General features: G+C 45.2%; 1 protein-coding gene across 2 annotated transcripts in view; it reads right to left on the reverse strand.

Annotated features, from left to right (window-relative positions):
• The window catches only part of CP (ceruloplasmin), an 83563-nt gene that overhangs the window by 43228 nt on the left and 27101 nt on the right, over window positions 1-13234 (reverse strand). For both annotated transcript variants that reach the window (XM_075555905.1, XM_075555904.1), the window contains exons 7-9: window positions 12551-12690; window positions 10139-10291; window positions 7560-7774 (exon numbers count right to left, since the gene is read on the reverse strand). In XM_075555905.1, coding sequence (XP_075412020.1) covers window positions 7560-7774; window positions 10139-10291; window positions 12551-12690 — 508 coding nt within the window. The remainder of the gene's footprint in view (window positions 1-7559; window positions 7775-10138; window positions 10292-12550; window positions 12691-13234) is intronic.

Here is a 13234-nt window from a genome sequence, read left to right on the forward strand (position 1 = left end):
AATCTGAGAGGAAATTTTATAAAATTCGACACCCAGGCACACTTGTTTTTATAGAAGTTCTTTGCCGCCTCCTGAAATGTAGGTTTTGGCCCAAATATTATGTGTACCTCTGCTTATCCAGATGCCAGTTCACCATCACATGTCCCTAGTTTGAGTTTTATTCCCCTTCTTGACACACATGCCACTCTGAAATGATGTATTTTACCTTTATTTGGTTTCCTTCACATACCAGTGTGACACACACACGCGCGCGCGCGCGCGGTATGCTACAGCGGGAACCTGTGTGTTTTACTTACCAAGGAATTCTGTTCTTAGTGCAGGTTGCATTTGGCGCTGCTCAAGGACTGATTACATATTCTCCGTAAATCATTAATGGAATGAAGAACAATAAGGAGTTCCTAGTATCATACTCAGTGGTAAAATTAGAAAGGCGTTCTCACTAAGAGCAAGCACAGAAAAAGAGCATTGTCTATCACCGCTTTTGCTTAACTTTCCTAGGCTGCCCAATTCATCAGGACATGCACTCAAATAGCACCAGGGCATGAGCCAGGTTCATTTAAGAAGTGCTTCGAGTGCTAGGGAGCAACTGTGAGGAGGGTGTGCAGGGCAACCATGAGGAGGGTGTGCAGGGCGAACGGGTCAAGTGTCTCAGGGACATCCTGCAGCCCTGCCTTTCTCCCTTCAGAGAATGAGCAGTGACACTGTCATGGTGGAAGCAAAACGTTTCCTTATCACATATTTTCTAGCTCTTTCCACCAATGCACTTTTCCACTTTCTTGAAACTTTTTCTTAATAATCATGATCATCCTAAGTCCTTTAAGAAGATGTACTAAGATCACCTGCATGCCTCAATTTGCAGTCGAACAACAGGTCTTTAAGGAGAGCTGGGGGTCCTGGTCGTGTTAGACTGCAGTGCGAACTTCAGTGTTACCTGTTGGAACTCACTGCTGCTCCTCCGGACAGACAGGTGGCTTTCTGTTCTTGGACAGCCTTGGAAACCCAAAAGGACAGTTCTGCTGTGCTGTGTTAGGCCATGATGAACTGTCAGCTACTTAAGGGCCGTAAGGTTTGAGGTCATTAGGGGAACAGTAACCAAGTAAAGTCAAGCAATTGGCATCAACGGGCAGTGTTTACCTAAGGGCAAAGGGGCAAAGAGTTGGGACAGAAGGAAGGATGCAAACAGGGAACACGGGAGGACGTTGGAAGGGGTGGTCTATTGAGAGATCTGCAATGATGAGATGAAGTACAAGGTGGCCGAGCTGCGTCCTGGGAAACTGATGTGTCCTATAAGCTTCATCAATCCACAATCAAAATTTAGAAACCAAAGATGGTGGTTTGGACGCCCTCCAAACCGTTGCCCTGATCTAAGCTTCCCTCTCTGCCCAGCTCATCTTTTGAGGTCTTCCTTACTTTGCTTAAGATAGTTGATCGATCTGAAGACGTTGCTTTAGTTGGGGCAACACTCTGTGGACGTATTGCAAAGCTTCTTTGGTGTGACAACATGACCACTGAGTTTTGCTAAACATTGACTTCAGAATCACTCTTTTTTTTATTATGGCATAAAGAGTGTCCTAATTTTGAAGGCACTCTTCAAAGACAAAGCGTCGTACCCTTTTGAATTTTGTATTTACTAATTTGTAGTCACCCACTGATTGCAGAAATGCGTTGTTTGGGATAAAATACATGTATGCATGACCTGGAATCCCAGAAGTAACTTTTTTTTTAAGTTTACCCTCATTTTCTTAGATTGTAGAAGGCATCTATGTAATAATGCCCACTTTCCCTAGGCCATTTAACTACTTAAGACGGCCCCGATTAAAACAGCATCAGACTTCTGAAACTGGTCACATCTTTTTATAGGACTCATGAGGAAGTATACACCAGCAAAATATAATTCATTTCCACCATGAAAAAAGAAGAGCGATGAGGTAGCCTGCTGTTGCCTGCTCTGGAGTCAGGTGTAACCCACAGCAGCTCGATGCACTACAGGATAACCTCCTAAACTCCCTGCCCACAAGGCGATGCCGACTCACTGGGGCCCGCCAGACATGGGAGAACAGCCATTGTCAGTTTCCAAGGCAATCACTTTTGGTGGCAGTAGAAAGCCTCATCTTTCTCCCAGTAAGTTTATCTACTGTTCATGAAAACCTATTTAAAAGAATCCATCATTAAAGTAACATGAATTGGTAATATGAGCTAATTACCAATTAATGTTACCTAATAGTAATATGAATAGTCAGAGACCCATGCAGCAGAATAAGAAATTCAAATATAGACTCAGATGCATAAAATTATTAGTATGATAAGGCAGCATTTCAGTCAGTGGAGGAGAGTTTGATTTTTAAAATAAATGGTGTTGAATGAATTGATTCTCATACAAAAACACATGCATTTGATCTAATTTGTCAACTGTATGTCCGAATAAACTGAGTGGAGGAGAGATTTGAAGTGTTAACCACGTAATCATATTGGGTGAGTTCTCTTACCACCTAGGAGCTGGGAAAGCTCTCTTAACGTGATTGAATATACAGAATCCGTAAAGGAAAAGGGATGAAGCTAAACATTGTGCATGCCCCCACCACGACACCATTTATAAATGAATATAAACTAAACATTGTGCATGCCCACCACGATGCCATTTATAAATAAATATAAACTAAACATTGTGCATGCCCCCACCACAACATTTATAAATGAAGTGGAAACACAATGGCACAGAAGAAAAATATCTCAGACAAGGGCTTTCATTCTCTAATATGTAAAGAACATCTAAATCAATGAAGAAAATAGCATTATGGAAAAATTACTAGAGATGCACAATTCATATAGAGCAGTGGTTCTCAACAAGTGGGTCGTGACCCCTTTGGGGGTTGAACAACCCTTGCAGAGAGGCCGCCCGATTAATCACACTAGAAAAATGACAGTGATGAAGTAAATAACTTCAACCATAAATAACTTTATGGTTGGGGGGTCACCACTACATGAGGACCTGTCTGAAGGGGGTGCAGCCTGAGGAAGGTGGAGAACCACTAAGAGAAAATGAAAGTAAATGTTACATGTTTGAAGAGGTGCTCAGTCTCTGGAAGAAGAGAATCACAAGTTAAATTCCAGAGACTCCTAGCAGACCGAGGACGTCCCCAAGGACAGCATCAACCTTACAGGCAATCTGTGGAGAAACAAACGACCCTACCTAATGGGAATAAAATACAGCCCAATCTTTATTCTGGGGACATGGTAATATGTAGCAAAGTCGTACATGCATTTATCCTGTGACCCCGAATCACCACGTTATGATGTCAGATAAACAAAGCTATCTATTTAACTCTACTTATAAAAGATGGAAATAAAAGTCAAACACATGTCTAATAGGGAAATGATTATGTCAACAGAGGCACATCCACACAGTGGTGTAATATATACTGTAAAAAGAAATGAGAAATAGCAAGAGTAACATACATTACGATAGAAGGTATTTGCAGATTATATTAAGTGATAAAAGCAAGGATATACATATATGCATTTTCCCTACCCCTTTTCTCCACTGGGTGGTGTAAATAGTTACGTGCTTGGCTGTAAAGGGAAACGCTGGAAGTTCACGTCCATGTAAATGTGCCTTGGAAGACAAGCCTGGCAATCTAATTCCCAAAACCTTAGCTATGGAAAATCCTGTTAGCGCATTTCTACTCTGACAAACGTGACGTTGTTACAGTTGGAATCCACTTGATGGTAACTGGATTTCATACACACTCTGTGGTAGTTATATCATTTTGAGTCCACTTCAAGTGTAGGGTGGAGTCTAGACTGTCAGGTCACAGCCTGATGGTGCCTCCTTGTGGGCGTGGTCTCTTCATAAGGAAAGTCCTGGGATCCTCCTCCCCCCAGCTCTCTCTCTCCCTTCACCTTCCTGATGGCAAGCCACTCGGAGACCTGCGGGAGCCCTGGAGATATGTCCACTGCCATTGGATCCACAAGACTTGGCAGCCACCAGCCTGTGATCTTTCTGCATTCTGCATCATTGCACGGAGCTGTGTAATTCTGAAGGGGGATTTATGGACTAGTATCTGACTTATGGACTAGTATTGGACTTATGGACTTGATCTGGACTGGGTTGGGATGTTTTCTTGATTACTCTTTGATATAAAGCTCTTCCTTATACATAATATGAGTGACCCTGGATTTGTTTCTCTAGTCAACCCAGCCTAACACACACACACACACACACACACACACACACACACACACACACACACACAGCATCGGTCCTTGGCCAGCTCCTATGAGGTGGAGATCAGACATGCCCCAACCTTCTTGACCAATGCTGATACCCGTCATGCCTTGAGACACACTCTTCTTCTCCTTGGGTTTAAAAAGTCATGGCAATGGCCACAAAGAATTCACAGAAAATACTCATGACTATGGGGTTACTAGGGAAGTACAAAATCAGAAATGTGCAGGGCACAGTTTGACCAGTCAAGACAGCCTCTTCTCTGTTGTGGCTGTAGGAATGCCACTCTGTGATCTTCACCGATCAGTCGTGTGACACCGTAGCCTCGGCCTTCTTCGGCAATTTTATAAAGCTCTTTCAGCACTGCCAATAAATTCCCAAAGGGCATGCTATTACACAATAAGTAAGCCTTAGTCCAAATATCTTTGGCTCAAGCTTCATGGATCAGCCAACCTAGCTCCCCAGTCAAGTGCCTGGAGATTCCCCACTCCACACGTGAACCTCCTGTCTAGAGATATTAAATGTTACTTGATCTACAATCCAGGAAGTCTGTCGCTCTGTCTCCTGCTCTTAGTTCTCCACCATATCTCTACTTCACAACACTGTCTCCTGGACTGACGCACACAAGGAGATTGGGGTCCAAAGAACACACTCCACTCCTGACAATGAGACTCCTCCCTCTCACGTCCTGATATGACTTATTTTAAACTCAGAGGGAAGGAAAAGCTGACCAGTTCCCACATTAGCATTCCAGACGCCCTATTTGCATGGTCTCACCCAATCATTTTGGTGGCAGTGAAAAGGACTGGATAGAAGCGTCATATCAAATCATTAACTGTGCCACAGAGGCCTCTAATGAGGAACCAGGTAAATATTTTACATCCTTACAAGATAACACTACACTTTAAAAAATATATCCCTAAAAAAAGAGGTAAAATATATCTTCAATGCGTGGCAATATTATTCAGAGGGAATTTTTCCAAGTGACTTTAATCTGTAATTTATCTGAACAACAGTTGTGGGATGTGCCGTGTGGACTAAAAGAGCTGCAAACAGACCTCAACCTGTTTTCAGTCATAAGGTGTGGTTGATGGGAGTGTTGGGATTCTGAGACGGTTGTGTGTTTGTGTCGAAGTCACACAGAAGTGTTTTCAGTGCAATTGAAGAGAGACTGAGATATAAGACTAGTGAAGTTAAATTTGAAAACATCTGTAAGCCTTAATTTATATGGAATGTTGACAGTCTGAACTTATAATTTTATCCTAAATTTCACCCCACCCCCGAATTCTGCTCACTGAAAAGCCCTAGAGATAACCACCAACCCAACAACAACAAGGATCCCACCCCCCTGGTTGTGTGTCATTTCTGACAAAATATAGGTATGGGTTTTTTATTTAAAGAAATGCCTAATTCCAGATATGACTTAGAAAAAGTACAAAACGAGCATGCAATAACGTCATTCCAGAAAGCAAGGAAACATCACACGAGCCCTAGCACCATGTCAGAATGAAGAAGTCAACCTGTGATGTCTGACGTATGGTATTTGGAGTATTGGGAAGGAGAATGGGAATGAGTGGAAACATACCAAATATGTTTAAAAGCACAGGTACTTAAAAAGAAAAGAAAATATTGAGCATCTCTGAAGTATGTTGGAGGAGAAATATTAAGTTTACAATGGGAAGGAATCAAGCATTCACCAGCCCCTCCTACACAGGATGACCTCAGGGTAACCAAATAGTTGACATGGGGAAGTTCCAGTTTACAGAAGCATGACAGTCAGTAAACAAGTGATAATGGAATTGAATGATTACCATTTTAGAAACTCTGATTTGTTTATGAATCCAGGATCATCAATGACTTATCATATTCCTTAATTGAGAAACAATGATCTTTAATGTACTCCCTGACAGCTGTATTCAATATCATGTAAAAAATAGCCTTTTGAAAAACAGAAGGCAAGCAAAACCAATCTAATCTGAGTCTGATCAAGCCTCTAGATCTAGCCACCGATTTATAGAAAATTGACAGGCATGAGAGAGAGGGACATACTCAGGGACAGCACCAGTCAAACCCAGACCTGAGAAACTTCCACCAGACAAGTGACTCTTCCAATAGAAAAGCTAAAATACAACAGCCCAAACTTAAGAAATATATTAACCGACTGGAATGCGTGGAATTATTTGTGTACTGATTCAAGCAACAGACTCAAAGCAATGATAAAACACTTAGGGAACCATGAAAAAGATGAGCTAGTTGATATGAAATCATACTCTTATTCTTCTTAGGTGTGATCATTTTACTGTAGGTATATTTTAAGGAGACCCGGTCTTTTAAAGGAGCCCTGGTGGCTGCAATCCTCAAGGGCAGCAGTTCAAAACCACCAGCCGCTCTTTGGGACCAAGACAGGGCTTTCCATTCCTGTACAGAGTTATGGTGTTGGAAACCCACAGAGGCAGTTCTGCATAGGGGTCAACAGCGAATCTATGGCAGTGAGTTTGGCTTGGGTTTTAGCTTTTAAAGATACCAAGATACTTTCCTTAGAGAGAAGAGCAATGATGGGGTTGGGTATTTCTATTTCTAGGTAGGCCAAGCACGGATCCCTGGTGGTGCAGTGGTTACATGCTGGGGTGCGATCTGCATGCAATTGGCAGTTCAAAACCCCCAGCTGCTCCGTGGAGAAAGACTGGACTCTCTACTCTCCTGAACAATTACAGTATCGGAAACTCACAGGAGGTCCCTCTGAGTCAGCATTGAGTGAGGACATGTGAGGGAGGGTGAGGGAGAGAGAGGGAGGGTGAGGAAGAGAGAGGGAGGGTGAGGGATGGTGAGGGAGGGTGAGGGAGAGAGAGGGAGGGTGAGAGAGAGGGAGGGTGAGGGCGTGTGAGGGCATGTGAGGGCGGGTGAGGGAGGGTGGTATGAGGGCGTGTGGTGTGAGGGAGGGTGAGGGAGGGTGAGGGCGTGTGGTGTGAGGGAGGGTGAGGGAGGGTGAGGGCGTGTGGGGTGAGGGCGTGTGAGGGAGGATGAAGGCGTGTGAGGGAGGGTGAGGGGTGCTTTAATCATTTCTGAAAAAACAAACAAAACATTTGCCTCCATGGATGCTAATTAAATTTTCATGACTAACAGCTGGTTTTCTAGATGTGTTGAGGTCAATTCTATCACCAGAAATCCTGGGGCTCCACGGAAAACATGTTTCCAACCTATCTTGTAACAATCATTTAGCCAGGGAAGCGCTACACAATGCCACTCTAGTTAGCCCGAGAAGCCCGTTATAGTAAATATTCTCTTGCTGGCTTCCTCACTGCCTCACAGTGCGGGTGATCATCGTCAGACTTACCTGTCTCCCATTTTCGTGTAAACTTCCTTTCTTGCATATTTTCATCGGCCCAATCAGCCCAGTGAATATATCTTTGGTGGGGTCCACAGCGGAATAGTACATCTTAGACAGACAGACAGGGTCGGCATACGTGGGTCCCACTTCTGGGGGCACAGTCCATTCATAGGTGAACGTTTCTTCAGGCGCCACATGGGCAGCGGGAGGAGGAGGCACGCCTGTGAGGAAATCGCATGAAAGAGAGTTGGTGTATTTTCTCGTGTGGACAACGGAACCGCAACGTAAACGGGCTTCAGACTCAAAACTCAGACTCACTGCTATTGTGTCCATCCCAGCTCGGGGAGCCTGCCCTACAGGACAGGGTAGAACTGCCCCTGTGGGTTTCTGAGACGGCAACTCTTTACAGCAGTAGAAAGTCTCGTCTTTCTCCCTTGGAGAGGCTGGCAGTTCTGAACTACTGACCTTAGGTTTAGCATCCCAATGTGTTAACCACTGCGCCAACTGGGTCTGAGTTCCTAGCTATGAATCAGAATGGAATCCTGCCTGTGCTCATGTGACTGGTCATACATCCGTGTGACTCCCTCCAGGCAGACTCCTCCAAACCTCCGACTGGAGTCTGCTCTCCCAGGTGCCTGAGAAGTCAATCTTATAGAAGGTAAACATTGACTCTCTATTTCCAGCAGCTGGAAGGCTGCCTGGCCACAGGGGGCAAGCAGTACATGCTCGTTAAATTAAACTAAGCTGAAACGAATTTCACCACTCAGAGGAACCTTACAGATGCCCCGGTTCAACCTTGAATTCTACACTTGAGGAAACTAAAGCCCACCCAAGGATGCAGCGTACGAGGGTGTTGATATTCCATGGCCACCCGTGATATAGAAACATACCCAAATACATCCACGACGAGATGTTTACCGTCATTAAAATTATACTAACAAAATGCTCAGAGTGCCAAGAGGTCAAAATCTGAGTACAAAACGACAATGATAAGGAAACTTACATACAACGATCTCAACCATGCTTAAAATATGTATCATGCAGGCACAGAGAAGAGTGAAGAGGAATTATTTGTATTTTATTTCTTAATCATTTTGTTGGAGGCTCTTACAGCTCTTATAACAATCCACACATCCACTGTATCAGTCACATTTATTCATAGGTTGCCATCATCATTTTCAAAGCATTTTCGATCTACTTGAACCCTTGGTATCAGTTCCTCTTTTCTCCCTCCCTCCTTCACCCTCCTACCCTTGTGAATCCTTGATAAATTATGAAATATTATTTTCATATCTTACACCATATGCTTCCTTACACCTTCATCCATGTTTCTGTTCGTCCCCCAAGGTGCGGGGTGTGTGCTATAAGTTGCTGATCATTTCTATCTGTGATCAGTTCCCCCTTTCTCTCCCTTTGCCCCCTTCTCCCCACATCTTCCCCCCACTCTCATAGTATAGCTACTCCCATTACTCGAACTGAGGTGTTTATCTGTCCTGGATTCCATGTGTGCAGAACTCTTTTCTGTACCAGTGTACATGCTCTGACCTAGCCAGATTTGTAAGGTAGAATTGGGGTCATGATAGATGGTGGGGGGGAGGAGGAAGCATTAAAGAACTAGAGAAACGGTGTGTGTTTCATCGGTGCTATACCGCACCCTAGCTGACTTGTCCCTTCCTTGTGACTGTTTTGTGAGGACATGTCTAATTGTCTACAGATGGGTATTGAGTCTCCACTCTGACCCACCTCATTCACATTGAGATGGTTATTTGTTTTGGGTCTTCTGATGCCTGATACTGGATCCCATCACCACCTCATGATCACACAGGAAGCTTTGTTGCTTCCCTGCTAGATGGCCACTTGTTTAACTTTGAGCCTTTAAGACTCCCGACACTACATCTTCTAATACATAGCTTTCTTCACCACATTTGCTTATGCACCCATTTTGTCTTCAGTGATCATGTCGGGAAGGAGAGCATCACAGAATGCCAGGCTATTAGAACAAAGCGTTCTTGGATTGAGGGAGGGCTTGAGTAGAGGTCCAATGCCCATCTGCTATCATAATACTTAACATATAACTAGATGTACATAGACCTATATCCCCATTGTTATATGTTAATATATCTACATATATACAAGCCTATACTATACAACTCTATAAATGTCTTTTGTCTCCTATTTCTTTCCTCTTTTTCCTTTTACTTTCCTCCTATCAAGAGGAATTATCAAAATACAAGTGTGGCTTTCTATAGATCTATGAATAGTAAATATTTTTGTTTGTACCTTCTATATTTGAAAAATCTTTTAAAAATCATTAGTCACCCAAATAATACTCCAGAAATGCATCCTGAATACATTTCAAATACGTTACTGACAGTATTGTCAATCATTGCCTCATGAAGGCGCAATAAAGTGGAATCAACCACTTGGAACTGGAAGCAGAAGGGCTTATTTGTGTCTAGACCCCACACCAGAGCATGGTCTATGAGCTCTTCCCTCTCCTGTCCCTGCTGGCAGCTTATTTGACTGGGGACCAGCCAAGTCAGTTATGAAGCACCATTGCTTGGTGAGCAGCACGCTGTACTCACTCCCGTGCGGAGAGTTGTCATGGGGAGCGTAGTAGGTGCCCTCCTGGTTCTTACTGACTCGCACACCAACGGGCTCGATGCTGAGGGGAAAAGGGCCCTTGTTGCGGAAGGTCACTCTGATGGTATCTCCCACCTCGGCCCAAATGACAGGACCTGGGAACAGAGAAAGAATTATTAGGTTCACTTGGAAAATGACATGAAGAATACACAAGACGTTCGTTTTCTTTGGCCTGGCACTTTGGAACGAGCCCCGGGGAACAGCACGCCTCCTTGTGGCCAGTGGAAAACTGGCATTTGAAAAGTTCTTGATCAGTTTGGCCTGGAAGGGGGGGGGGTGTGGTGTGTGTGTGTGTGTGTGTGTGTGTGTGTGTTTGTGTGTGTGTGTGTGTTTGGGGAGGGGGCGACAGGAAAGGCTTTTTGCTCCCACTTTGGGTGGATGAAATATGCTATCATTTTTGTCTGAGTCAGCTCCGCTCAGAAGCTTTGTGGCTGCTGTCAGGTGCCGCAGAGATGTTGACGTACAGAGGCCCCCATGTGGCAGAGTAGAACTGCTTCCTGTGGAAGCAGATGGCTGGGGCTTACTCGTGGGAAGAAGCTAGGTAACCTTGAACCACCAGCCCTTTGTTCAACTGTTGAGCACTTAAACCATCACATCACCCCAAAAATGAAAAACAAAAAAACCCAAACTCACTGCTGTCGAGTCTCTTCTGCTTCATAAGGACTCGCTAGGACAGGGTCTTTGTGGTTTCCGTGATGGTAAATCTTTATGGGAGCAGAAAATCTCATCTTTCTTCCACAGAAAACAAACTTGCCGCCATCGAGTCACTGCTGACTCCCAGTGACACCCCTTCCCCACTGGTGGGTCTCTGAGAGCATGTACAGGATTAGAAAGCCCAGCCTGACCCCCACAGAGCTGCTGGTGGTTTCAAACTGCCAACCATGTGGATCACAGCCCAATGTGTAACCACTGCACCACCACAAGGCTGGTGACTTTCAATGGCTCCCTTTGAGCTTAGTGGCTCAACGTGTAACCCACGATGACGACGACACCCAGGCACCTGGCATTCCTCACGAGTGCCCCTTAAACATCCGTAGAGACCACTCGCTTCCCTCTCGCCTTGCTTGGCCGTGGTTGCCATCACTGCCAACTCGGCAAAGTTGAGCCCAATGCATGGTGGTCCCACTGGGTGCGACTTGTCCCAGGAGTCAGGGTGTGGCTGTCACAGTTCAGGTTGTGTGTGAATTCTGCTAGGCCATGATTCTCTAACTTGGTACTTATGATGTAGTTCCGCAATTATGTCATGATCATGTATGCATCGCCCATGATGAGATCTGAGGCAATGTGATCACAGGCCAGGGAAGACAGAGAAAGGCCCTAGATGAGATGGACGGACACAATGGCGGCAGCACTGGGCTCTCGCCTAGGAATGTCTGTGAGGCTGGTGCAGCACCAGGCAACGTTTCATTCTGTTGTGCACAGGCTAGCTGCCAGCCCCTTTCTTTGTCTGCGACACCTTCCTGGCTGTTCTGAGCGCACAGTAACATCTCTGTCTCTTGTTCTTGGGTAGCACTGTAGGGCGCCAGAACAGCCCCCCATAGCTACATAAACATCGCAGCGTGTGCCCCATCCGGAAGTGCCCCCGACTCTTTCTATATGACTCAGAAAACGCACGTTTACAAAACAGTCTTGTAGCTGGAAGAGAAAGAAGGTTCTTTTTGGCAAGGCTGTTTTGCATCTAAAATAGAAATACCTTCCTGATAATAAGGTAGCCAGGCCAGTGATGTTGAACGAAGCACCCTTCCTCCTACTCCTTTTGCCTTTCCGCAGGATGGCAGCACACGGATCCCTCCGGTTTATGCTACTAAATCCCCCTGTCCCCCCTCCCCCTGCCCCACGTGGCTCCCTCAACCGTGGAGCCTGAGACAGGGACAAGGAACTCAACACCCCACCCTTAGACGGGAGCCCTTTGAGGAAACCTGGTGGCAGAGGAGCCCTCCTCTACCCAGTGTCACTCTGACTAATCCGTAAGTAATTCAAGGTCTGCGACCACATCAGGGAGAGAGAGCTGCGATTTCCCTTCTTTTCCAAAGAGCCGGGCACCATGTGCTTTATGTTCCTTAGATCACGGCAACAACTCAGCTACCTTCCTAAGTCAAGTCATACAGGCACCCGATTCTCCTTCCCTTGTTGAACGGGTGGGGCAGATATTTGAGGGCAGCTGGACTTTGAATGATGAAGATCTATCAGAAGTTTGCATTTTGAAAAGTAACGAACTGCTGCTTTTAATGACAACAGAGTGGCTCACAGCCCAGATGGAAGGTAGAAACCCTGCCCTATTCTTTCTGAGACACCCGTGGTCCAGCGGGAGAGCCCACCAGCCCAGACAGACCTCACATTCTGCGCGGACTCACCCAAGATGCCAAGGTGTTCCTCCTCAGGGCCTCTCTTCTTCTGCTTCGCAAAGGAGGCATCTGTGTATTCCCGGTACACCAGCTTCTTATAAGCGCCTCCAATTCTTGTATCACCTTGTTCAAAAAATACTTCTGACTCACTGCCAAGGAAAAGGGTTTAATGCTAGAGTTGAAGCCAACCACAAAGCAAGTATTCACATGGGGTGTTCATTGAAGAGGGAGTGAAGGGCGGGGGGGACTCTGGCCAGTTTTAGAGGTTCCCATGATGGACAGTAATCTGTGACAGACAGGCAGACAAAAGCAGATGGTACCAGGCCTATTGACAGAGGGGATCAGTTAAAGAATGAAGAACTGTGGCTTAGAAGTTTCATTCTTTCAAGTAAATTGGAAAAAAAACCCAAGATTGATTTCACCCTTGATGTATGGTGACCCGGTCACGCAAAATGGAACAAAATGCTGGCAGGTTCTGTGGTGGGAAATTTACACATCCAAGTGTGAAAAGAAAAACGTTGCCAACAAATTGATGCCAACTCAACTCATGGCAACCCGGGTGTTTCAGAGTGGAACTGGGCTACGATGGCCCCTTTTCAGAATCAGGTGATGCTTGCTTTCTCCAATGGCTCCTTTTCAGAAATTTAAGGAGCCTCTAAGGCAACTCGATCACCACCTTTTCGGTTAGGAGCT

Source organism: Tenrec ecaudatus, chromosome 8 (genome assembly GCF_050624435.1).
Source record: "Tenrec ecaudatus isolate mTenEca1 chromosome 8, mTenEca1.hap1, whole genome shotgun sequence".
Lineage (NCBI taxonomy): Eukaryota > Metazoa > Chordata > Mammalia > Afrosoricida > Tenrecidae > Tenrec > Tenrec ecaudatus.